Source organism: Polyodon spathula, chromosome 1 (assembly GCF_017654505.1).
Source record: "Polyodon spathula isolate WHYD16114869_AA chromosome 1, ASM1765450v1, whole genome shotgun sequence".
NCBI classification, from domain to species: Eukaryota; Metazoa; Chordata; class Actinopteri; order Acipenseriformes; family Polyodontidae; genus Polyodon; species Polyodon spathula.
In genome coordinates, this window is record NC_054534.1 from 28437347 (window position 1) to 28449713 (window position 12367).

The 12367-nt window shown below is 38.8% G+C and overlaps 1 protein-coding gene across 2 annotated transcripts in view; it reads right to left on the bottom strand.

The window, feature by feature from the left end:
* LOC121316796 (cAMP-specific 3',5'-cyclic phosphodiesterase 4D-like) overlaps positions 1–12367 on the bottom strand; it is a 373613-nt gene that overhangs the window by 331321 nt on the left and 29925 nt on the right. For both annotated transcript variants that reach the window (XM_041252005.1, XM_041252014.1), the window contains exon 2: positions 7173–7272. In XM_041252005.1, coding sequence (XP_041107939.1) covers positions 7173–7214 — 42 coding nt within the window. In that variant the 5' untranslated portion in view covers positions 7215–7272. The remainder of the gene's footprint in view (positions 1–7172; positions 7273–12367) is intronic.

Below are 12367 nucleotides of genomic sequence, written 5' to 3' on the forward strand. Positions count from 1 at the left end.
TGTTTTGGTAGCTGGAGATAAAGAATGAAACAAATGTTCTTCTGCTTTGAAAAGTTTTATTTGGCTGTTAAAAGAACTTAAGTTTCCCCTAGTTACTGAAGGGATGGCTGTCTCACAGGAAGCTACCATCTTGCAAGAAAATACAATACCTTAACCATCAATGTTTTATTTACTGTGCAAATGTGTATAGGAATAGTGATGTGATATTAGATGTTGAAAGTGCAGTAGCTGTGGCCATTTGACAAATGTTAAATTGGTATGGGAAAGACTTGTTTGAGAGGTGCCAAATGTGCAGGAGGAAATATTTCTAACCATTTAGTGTTTATCACCTGAAAACCAAAGTGAGAGGCCAAGGTAACCTGTACATTTCGACAATGTGTTTGTATAGCTTTGTAAAACCATGCTTGACACAGGAAGGAATCAAATGGCGTAACATGGAAGCCATTTTAGTTAGCACTTACAGTATTGATATCTGCACATCTCAGGTTTAGATGACTGCTGACAAAGAGTTAATGTGAAAAGTCCATACTTTTATATCAGAATCTCAGATGTGCAGTTTTGAAAGAAACACGTTATAGCAAATAATATGACCCTGACCCTAACCCTAACCCTAAACCAAACCCTAACCAGTAACATGCTTTGACCCAGAAGACACTGCTCAGGTCAAATGACCAAGGTAGTAAAGCACTAACAGATCTCCTAGATGGAAATTGAGAACTTCCTTTGTAGTACCAGATGTTTGTTTTAAAATAAAAGTGCATTTTTGCCTAAAATATGCTTTTCTTTAAAACTGTACAAAATAGGGATGATTTATGCAATTAATTTGTTAGCTACAATTACTTTAAACAGTGTGAAGGACTTTTTTTTTTTTTTGCAGAAATAAGCATCTTGTTTCATATACCTACCTGACCTACACAGTCAGTGTGTACCCCATATAGGCTGGCTGAGCTATTTGTCACAGGCTGCCATCTGCACTCTGCCCACAGAAGTGTTTCCATAGATTCAGATTGTGAAGGACGATGCAGAGGTTATTTTCTGGTTTTGATTAATTCAGGACAAGGCAGCAATGCTTGAGATTTAGTATCTTGAGTACTTAAAAATTGTATTTGAAGTGGACCCGAGTGGCTCACCTGGTAACAGCATAGCGGAGTGGTGTGCAGGGCGAGTCAAACGCTCAGGTTTGCGTCCTGGCTGTGCAACGTTGCCAGTCTTCACTTAGGATTCCGAAATGACTGTTGCTCCTCATCGCACTACAGCGAACCCTTCTGGCCAGGACCCCAGCAAGCTCAAAAGCAGACACCTGCAGGGCTGGCCTTTGTCCTCCAGAGGTTGGTAGCTCACTGACATTTGCTCTCGAGTTGTTGGGTGTAAGAGTGGAAGTTGGCTTGGTCGTGGGATCAGAGGACGCCTACTGAACCTTCAGTTCTCCTGAGCTGTGTGTGAGGAGTTGCTACGGTGAGGGGCAAAATGATTGGACATTCCAAATTGGAGAGAAAATCAGGGGGAATATAATTGGGCACATTAAGTAAAATAATTAAGATGATTCTATTTGAGAACATGTGATTGACAATGGTCTTATAGAGCACTTGTCATAATAAGAGTGGGTTTAAGCATGAACTTCTCCTAATAATGATCAGATCACACAACAAGACATCCATACATTTTCAGTTAATACTGAAACAAAGAATAGCTTCAAAGTTTTCCTACGTGTTCTAAAAATGAGCATCACCAAAATGAATCAGCCTTTTATAGGAGACCCAGTTCACTCTCTGACAGCTTGGAAATCCTGTACTGGTCAGTGGCATTTGCAGGCTGGGCTGTGTTTAAATCAGACTTGAAATCAATACTTATTGTACATTTCTTTGAGATACTTTCACTTAATCTTCTGCAGCTCTTTGGAGCCTAACCATACGACTGTCAGCAATAATTAGCAATCAATTTAAGGTGCACTGCAGTTAATAGCCTTTACTAAATACCATGTGAATACAGCTCATCAGTCTGAGCTGGGTGCCTCATTTAAATACATTATCATAAAATTCACCTAGTCATTACTAAATTGTGGAGCACAACATTTTATGCGTGTCAATTAGCGTGTGCATTAATTAATAGTGTGCTCGCTATTTGCAATCGTAAATTGGGCACTAACTAATGTAATTTAAATTAACATGAATGCTAATCTTTAGCGCCCCTTAATAAATGAGGTCCATAGAGGGAAAATTACAAAAAAAAAGAAGATTAATGGTTGATAATAAGGTGATAACTTGCACAAGAGACTAATTTAATCTAATTTAATACACACTGAGTTCACTGGAAATTAATTTAAATGAAGCCCTTGGTCTCGATTGCCACAACAGAAGATTTTGTATAAGAAAGTCCATGAGACAGATAATTCATTATCTTTTGGCTAAAAACCTTTTACCCACATTTTCTAATTAGAGTATGTATGCCAAGCACACTCTAGCTGTCGAAGAAGTTTAGAGAACAAAAAAGCAGGATGAATGCTGTCCAGATCTCCAAAAGCCTTCTCTGAATGTATAAATAGCCCCCTGTTATTCAGCACCCCAGAAAAGTAGGCAGTAGGTGTACATTCCCTGCAACATAATCAGATTCAGGCAGTGTGCATAATAGAGAAAGCAGACTTTGAGGAGTCACAATTATTTTTCAGCATGCAAGGTAGAGTTCCTACATCTTCATAATGAAGTTATTCACATGCAACAGCTGTTTTATAAATCAGTTTATGCAGAAGATGTGTCATTTTACTTTTACAACCATTTCAAGATCATATTCATTCAGTGTTACTGGAGGGGGCTAGAGACTTCAAAACAAAATAAACCACAAGTCTTTTAAAATGTAGTTTCATAGCAGTACGGACTCACTTAGGGGATATCAATGTGTTGAACTTCACATCCAGTAAAGGTGCTCCGAATGGAGGGCAGGATGCGCCCTATAGCCTTGAGAACGCAGGTTCAAATCCATAAAGCAATGTCATTGCCGGTTGTGATTGGGGGTTCCTAGGGAGCAGCGCACAATTTGCTGACCGCCGCCCGGGTAGGGAGGTCTTAGGTCTGCAGGGTTATCCATGGTTCACCGCGCAGCAGCGACCCCTGTGGCCGATAGGGCGCCTGCGGGTCTGCAGTGGAGCATCCGGTTCTGTGTTGTCCTCTGGCACTATAGGTCTGGTTGCTTCGCAGTGGATCCGCAGTGCGAAAAATGACAGATTGGCAGGAATATGTTTCGGAGGATGCGTGTTTCAGCCTCCGTTCCCAGAGTCACCGGGGGGTTGTAGCAGTGAACTGGGATAAAAGATTATAATTGGGCATTCCAAATTGGTGAGAAAACTGGGGTAAAAACTATTGGCGACGACTAAATTAAAAAATAAATAAAAAATCCTCAATTCTTGTGTAATCTCATTTAGAACCTGCCTAGCCCATCCATAATCTTAAACTTTATTCTACATGTGTGTTCCATTATAGCGGGTACTAATAAGAATATGAAAATCCATCAAGATTGTTCCATAGATTTCATCACAAGATAGATTCTACATTTTTGTTGCTGTTTTAGTTTTTCATCTGCTGTTCAGGGCTTCAGTACACACCACTGAAGTAAAACTTTTTTTTTTTTTTTCCTGCTAGCTGAGGTGATTGAAATGCCTTTTCTAGTAAGCTGCAAGGTGACTGGCTAAAGCAGTTTTCCTTGCAACTGGATTCTCATTGGTTTAAATTTGAATACCTGCTCCAATTAGCTAGAAGTGGTTACACCTTTTTGGCACAGCACAAGACTGGCAGTTGGCAATTCATCTTTTAATTCATAAATTCACAGGCCAATCATGGAGCAATCAACTCATACAGAAGCCCGTCTAGCTTTTTGTATTGATGATTTACTGCACAAATTAATTTATGAATTGATGGACAAAGTGACAAATTAATTTATGAATTGATGGACAAAGTGACAAATTAATGTATGAATTTCTGCACGAATTGATGAATTCTTTGATTAACTGTTTTGGCAGCCACTGTGGCAAAGCAGAAGCCCTGATGCTGTATGACTCACATATACCTTGAACATAATATGATATGATTCTAATTATCCCCTTAACTGAGTTGATAAAACCAGGGGTTCACTTTTTTACATACCCTGAATCTTAATTACTCATTGTTTGTCTAATTCATACATCATTTTGTTTCAAAAGACATGGAACTGGTTAATATATTTAAGAAAAGACTGGTTTTGGTTCAAGAAGGCTGTCATGGTAAAACTATGGAATTTCCATAATTATCACTGGGGTTCACAAACTTTTTCTCACCACTGTATATTGTAAACTGTAAACACTTTAGACACAAGATGCCAGGAAACGCTGTAGCTTGTGTTTATTATTTACAACAAAAAGAAAATAAACAAAACAAAACCTAACCTGATCTCAGGCCCTAGCTAAATAAATGATGTTCCTACCTACCATCGAGACAGGCTAAGCCTGTTACCTTGTCACCAAAACCAAATCGTAATCCAAATACCTTTTCCAATAGTTTATTTTCCCGTTTCACAATACTCGCAATAACAATCACATCTCTTCCTCTCCAACCAAACTACCATCACCCATGTTGAAAAAAAACACACACACACACACACACACACCCTTTTAAACATAATTAATTATTTCCTAATTAGTCTATTGACTAAACCTGGAGTTGGTCCTGACTCCAGTAACCTCTACTGGGTCCTAATGCCCCCCAAGTATGGTCTCTGCTAAACAGGAAGTGTTTATTTTAAACCAGACTTAATTACTTTTTAGTCTCCCTTATTTAACACACAGTTATCATTTACCAGTTTATCAATTAACCCATCTTTAGTTTTAATCTCCTTTCACATTTTATTCTTTTCCTAACCAATCCTTCACAATATATATAAGCAGTAAGCTTTTTGTGCTGCATGGTGGGTTATTTGTTTGCAGTGACCTTCCGCGCTGGTTTTCAGTTAAGGTGCTGATTCAGGGGGTTACACTTACACTGAGTCTGCCCGGGGGGGAGAGAGGTCTACAGCCCTACGGAGCTTCGTCAGGCCATGGTGAAATTGTATTCAGATCTGTACTGGGCTGAGGGCTTCAAACAGCAAGATACGGAGCAGCAGTTGGAAGGTCTCCCTTGCCAGGGTGAGGAGGAAAGCCGTGGCATGGACATGGTCATCACACTGGAGGAGCTCACAATCACCTTCATACAAAACTCCAATGGAACAGCACCTGGGCTGGAGGGACTGCCAGCTGAATTCTATAAACATGCCTGGAGTTGCATTGGAAATTATCTGTACCAGGTGCAGAATGAATGTGTGGCGGAGGGAGAGCTGCCTCTTAGCTGCTGAAGGGCAGTACTGACTTTACTACCCAAAAAAGGAGACCTCTGTGAGCTGAAGAACTGGCATCCTGTGTCATTGCTGTGCTGCGATTATAAGCTATTCTACAAAGCTCTGGTCGGCCGTGTAAGGGAGTGTATGGATACTGTGGTGCACAGTGACCAGACATACTGTGTACCAAGACGCTTCATTTTTGATAATTAGTTTTTAATCAGAGATCTTCTGAATGTATCTAAACTTTTTAACATAGATTTTGAGCTGGTGTTGTTTGATCAGGAGAAGGCTTTTGACAGGATGGACCGTGGCTTTTTAAATCGCACCCAAGAGGAATTGGGTTTTGGTACTGATTTTATTTCATATATTAAATGTTATATTCTAATATTTTTAGCTTTGTTGAGATTAATAATTGTCTGAACCAACTCTTCCTAGTGCAGAGAGGGATCAGACAGGGTTGCTGTCTGTCGGGGAAGCTCTACGCCCTCTCCATTTAACCACTGCTACACCGGCTGAGGGAGCGGCTCGCTGGCCTGGCCATACCTGCCCTCCCCTCCACCCAGCACGTCCGTGTAGTAGTGAATGCAGACAGCATTCATAATAGAAATAAGAATGCCAGCTACAGCTCAATGCTCCTTTTTAATATTATATTTGTATTATGCATTTTATCCTGCTGCAATATATTTCAAATGATGATGCCTGTGACGTGTAATGTATAGAGCTTTTTTTGGATTTGCAACATTGCTTAATGTTAGCTAGAAATAATAGACCAGGTATATTTACAAAAAGTACAGGAATAGAGCAAGTGCTGTAGCCAGTTGAGGGATTTATAAATACTGTCGTCATTCAATAGTTTAAAGTTCAAATAACAGTTACGTTTTCTGAAATTTTTGTTGAAAATGTAGTTTGCTTCTCTCACTGCTCACTCAAGAAAACAAGATTCCCTTCTGACTTTTGTTACCTGGGAGATTGGGCATACCCTTGTATTAGCCATGACTTTTATTATTGTGTGTTTCCTTCCTCTGGTTTAATGACAGTAATTCCAACTGTAGAATAGCATAGAGGGAAATGGTGAGTTAGCCTGAAAAATGATAAGGAGAGCAGCAACAGGCTGTGGCTATTTGTATTTAATGTGAAATATGAACATAAGCCTGCCAAAACAATGTACATGTTGTGCTAGCAGGAAGGGCAATTTCAAACATAATTTACAGTAAACGACAAGTCTAAGAGAAACCTACGTTATATTATGATATAACAGCTCTTGTAAAAATATGTAATTCTGGTAGAGGCAGTTTAAATTATTTTATGTCCTATAAAGTTGACACTGAAGGAATCTGTAGGTTTCACACAAGAGCTGTCACATACCAGGACTGTTACCACCACAACCCTCCCCCTGCCCCCCACGTCATAGCTAGTATGGCTAGGACCTTCTGTCACAGGAGTCGCTGCCATACTGCATGCTCACTGTGACCTCATACAGAGTGGAACCACAGAGGTTATTAATACAAAAAGCATGTCTCCCTCTGCTACAAGCAACCATCGACTCCAACAGTACGTGAAGTGCAAGTGTGTCTCTCAGGGAAGAAGAAAAGATCTTCTGAGGAGACTTTGGTTACAAAAAGATGAAAAAGGTTGTTTGAAATTTCTGTCCTTTAACAAATAAATAACATATCTTGCTGAATAATGGCAAATAAGCAGTGCAATTGTTTTTATTTAATACAGGGATGTTAATTTTAGTGAGCAGACAAATTTAATATTTACTACACACCCTCTAAAACATGTAAAAAAAACACAAAGCGGAAAAGATAAAAAGTGAATAGAAATGTCTTACTTACACTGTCTCTCCTGACAACCCCAGGACAGGCAATCTTTTTCATCTTGTAAGCTTTTGTTCCTTGGCGGTTGCTTTACCTTGGTGGTGAGAACTTCAAGAATCTGACACAGAAAAGAAAATATATCTCATTAAGAATTCAGTCTGTTGTCTGTGTTACTTTCTTTATTTCAACAGAGAGGAGTGATTTGGTACTGTTTTCATCTTACTTTTGTATTCACGCTTTTTTTTTGTCTTTAAATGTTACATTGCAGAGCTCATGAAAGGTGAGGCCCTTATAAAAGTTTACCACAATAAAAGATGGCAAAGTGTAATAAAGCACCGTGAAAGCATTGTAAAGCATAGGAAGGCATTGTAAAGAATAGGGTGGTATGGTAAAGCATATTAATAAACATGGTAAATGATGGTAAATTAGGGTGACTAGACGTCCCGATAAAATTCGGATTGTCCCAATATTAGGGGCTTTGTCCCACATCCTGATTGAGGTACTATCGGGACACCATTTGTCTCGATTTTTTAAGTAAACGTTGAAAACCCAGGCGTAAAATTAGATTTTTTAAAAAATGTTCTCGTTAGGAAATTTTGTACATGTGGCTGCTGTACTGTCTCGCGGTGCAACAGCATACTCTACTCGTTTAGGGCATGTTGTTCGAGAGAGTTGTTTGCATTGCATCTATGCGGCTATCCAATCACATTAACCTGCAGTCACATGAGGTGGTATGCGTCATGTGTTTTACTTGGTGCATCTGGTTTTACTGGCGAAGTGTCATGGTGGCTGGTGTGGTTGACGGGCCTGCCACTAATATGCTAAAAACGGGATTCAATCATATGACAAAGACATTTTGTAAATTGTGTAAAAAAAAAAAGCGCGGCATCACACGGCGGTAAGTTGGATGTGAAGCATCAAACCGGTAGGGATAAAAATACATCTGTTATCTGGCATTGTTTAATAAAGTCCATATATGCAGCCTGTTCGTTGTCATGTTATGTGTCCCATCCAGGAATTTATTTTATCAGTACCGAGTCAAACAAAGAAAACCTGCTTATATTCGGTCTAAAATTCTAACTGCGTTGTTTGAACCGAGGTAGCTGTGCTTGATTGTACCTGTAGTGCCGATATAACTTGGGTACAACCAACACAGGAATACTTTTCTGTCTGCACTGACTTTCCAGTTTGTTTTCTGAAAGCTGTTGTTTGTTTTACATTCTGTTCAGCAGCCTCTGTAGCAGCCTTTTGTTTAGTGTGTGATTATGAAGGTAAATAGCGATCAATCTTATTTTCTTTAAGTCACGTTACAAGATGTGCAAAACATTTACCTCCATCTGCATGTACAGTATATGGGAAATGTCTTGACATGATCCTCATCTGAAATATGCTTTGCTTGTTCTGCTTTGTTATCAATTTCTGGTATTTTAGGTCTAATGCTGAAAACTAGGTTTTAGCAACCTAAATCAAAACAATGCAGCACTGACTTTGTCCCACCCTCTACTGTACAGTACAAGTCACAGAAAAGCCAGTACAGATGCACTGATAGGCTGATTAAAACATTGTTGTAATCTGAACAGTAAATAAGAAAGTTAACAGCTTTGGATTGTTTTTCTTCTTCTCCGTTTTTGTTTTTAATGAAGTGTAATGCACACAGGAAGGTGACAGAATAAAAAAAGCCTGTCTACAGAAGAAAGATACATAGTCACTTGTGCAGTAGTTTAATTAAACAAGGTTTCTATCCTCCCCGCGCCAACTGAAAGTGTCCTGATTTTTCAGTCTTGCTATCTGGTCCCCTTATGATAAATGCATAGTACAACCATGGGAAAACCACAAAAAATACCATGCAAAAATACCAAATTCGCTGGCAAGTGAATTCACCTCATGACAGCCTGAATGTGCATCTCAGAGGGGCTTTGTGCTTTGTTAATGAGGTGGCTACTGGTAGTTGTTTCCTGTAGTTTATTATAGTATGACACCATTGAGTGTTTAGTAGTTGTGGATGAAACACAACAAAAGATGCTCTTCGCTAACTCACTTCATAACAAACCGTATCTTAGACTTTTTTCCTTTATCTTACACTTTATTTAAGTAACATCAGAGTTGTAGGCCCATCTCCCATTTTTGGAACTTGATTGAAGAGGCATCTGGGAATTGTAGTTTTAACTAACAATTTGTTGTGTGGAGGTTCACAGTTCGATGGTTGGATAGTTCACTTGTTCAATTGCAGACCAGGTTCCTTTGCACTACGGTTCACTGAAGTTGAACGATTCAAACCAAAAGCCTTATGGAGGTGGGGCTAAAGTTAAAAAAAAAAAGTTGAGTTTGAGGATATTCACTAACCGCATCAAACAAAATTGAAGCCTTACTCGGCAAGACTGAAATGAGTACCTCAGAACTACTGGTGATTAGCATGCAATCAACAGTGTGTGATTCATTTTGACATCGCCGCATTTCATTTAGCCAATTATGGTATTGTTTTCTTCGTTTGGGGTTGGATTAAGTTAGGAAACCACCTAATCAAAATAATCGACTAGCTTCAACGACTGTGCAAATGAAAATGCCTGCTGTCAGGGAATCGCACTGGGATGAGATGCATTAAATAATAAGGCTCTGCAGTTCCAAAATCCAGCTCCAGCATTGTCAGTGAAAAGTGTAATTTAAAGTGCCCTGCAATCTTATATTTTATGAATGCTTGTTTAATTCTAAAACCATGGTTAATCTTGCTTAAAGTTTTTCAAGGTTATCCAAGTGTGTGAGACAATAAAAGTTGTTCTATCACTATCCATTCAATTTTAACAACCCAGAGCCGCTAGTAACTGGCCTAGGTAGACTGCTAGAAGGAAACAGGCGAGGCTAAATTGGCCTGTGGATTATTACAATAGATTGCAATATATAGTGTGCACCTTACATCTTACATATTACAGGACAATACTCACAGAAAATATGCTGCAAGCGTGTGCATGTGCTTTTGATAGTTTATTTCCAAAGGAGGATATATTTATTACATTGTACAGAGAGACATGTTGATTCTATATGTAGTTACTCGTGTCAACATAAATTACGTAGTAATAGAGAGAAATATAAAGGGTTGCATTTTTTTTAAGTTTTTTTTTTTCAGTGATTACACTTCTGTATTTAAATCTCCTTTCGACTCAAAAGATTTCTGTTCATTGGATTTAAGTCCCCTTTGTACTATTGATAAGTGCGACCTAAAGACCCAGCTCTTCAATATTAGGAAGCAGTAATAACCCAAGAAAATCAATGCACATGATTACAATATACACAGTCACAAAAAGATACACCAAAGTGTATGTGTGTTTCATTGTCAGAGAAAAGAGATGGAGGGAGACCCTGAGAATATGAATATTTTTTTATTGAATAACCTGTAAATGTTATAATTTGTTCCTACAAAATTCTACAGAGATAGATTGTAGAATTGATATGCTTCACTTGATACAAAAAAACACCTCATTGCTGTGGAGTAATCCAGCACATTCATCTGGTTTGATGTATTGATTCTGAGAATAAGAATCAGCTGCAGAGTAAGATTCACTGAGGAGAACATTGTTGTTATTGTCAACACATAGAATAAATAGGGTACAATGAGAAAAGATATAAAACCTGTAGAAATATCAATCTAAAGTTTAATGTTGCATTCCTGAAACCATCAAGGTAAAATAGACACAAATGCATTTGGGCCAGACTGTGGAAACAAACCTTTAATGGACTCAATTAAGTTATGTTATTTTAAGTAAGCTTGTGTTCTATCAAACAGGCATTCAATTATGAACAACATGTCAGCGTCTAGGGCAATTTAAATGAGCTCTGCCTAGCAGCCCCAGGCAGTATTTACTTTGGAGAAGCACAGCATATCAGTCATTCCTGACATTAAAGGTCATTCTGAGAATCCTGCTCTTTCAAAACACGACATAATCCAGCATGTTAGACTTCTCATCCAACTCAGCAGCTGTATAATTGTGCATGTGCTGCATGTAAAATGCTATCTGTGTTTATGTGAGAAAAATAGTTTTTGAAATGTGCTCCTGCCAAGCCGTCATTTTTCACACTGTGGATCCACAGCGAGGCCACCAGACCTATAGTGCCGGAGGACAATGTAGATCTGGCGGCTCCACTGCAGGACCACAGGCACCCTATCGGCTGCAGGGGTCACTGGTGCGTGGTGAGCCGTGGATTCCCCTGCCGACCCAGGCAGCGTTTGGCCAATTGTGCGCCGCCCTGCACTCCACGCGGAGAGCTTTTACTGGATCCGCCACTTGGGAGTCCCCCATAATAACATTTCTTGTCTGTAGAAAGGAGGCTCAATATATTTGTGACTATTATTATGATTATTATGATTATTATTATTATAAATAACTGTGTCAGAACTGTGTCTTTCTGTGCTGCATTGGAGGCAAAGAAGCAAAAGGGTCAATCTGGCAAGGTCTCATGGCTACATTGAAAGTGGGGATTACAGGAGGAAAGTAGATTTGTTTTGGAACTAATATTTGACACACTGTGGAAGGCGTCTAGCCGTAACGCGTCTGTGCTTGCGTGTCTGCCGGGTTTTTTTTTTTGTTTTTTTTTTAACCATTTGAAATAAAGAAATTATAAAGTCATCTGTGAAGTGAGTGCTGGTCTTCTTGTAACATGCAGAATTTCTTTTTGAGCAGATCACCCAAAGTGAATGAACTGAGATTCCAGGTGTTCTTTCGAGTTGAGCGAGCCCTTTGATCATTCACCAGTATATTTCTAATGCCTGTATAAATCCCAGTAATTGCAAGGATATTTTACCAAAACTAGCTTTCTCCTTTAAAAAGGGTGCATTAATCACCTACAGAAACAAAATAAAGCAAATAAATGTGTTGACAGAACTTGTTGTTTATGGAAAATCACCCATAGATTGAAATATTAATATAAATAATAATCATAATCATAATAATTCTGATTACTAAAACTGCAAGGTTGAGAGTTTATACTGTATATGTTTTATTTTATATTATTCCTATAAGTCTGGTGTTTTTAAAACTAGGTTATTGTGTCTTGTTCAAAAGCTGGAAGTAAATTCACTGAGTTTTAAAATCACAGCTCTGCAATCGAAATGACAACTGATAGCAAGAACATTTGATGTGGCTGATGTTGAAGGTCCTATCAGATAGAAAACAAATGACAAGTGACAGGTTTTTTTGACATGCCGGTAAAGGGAGCTACAT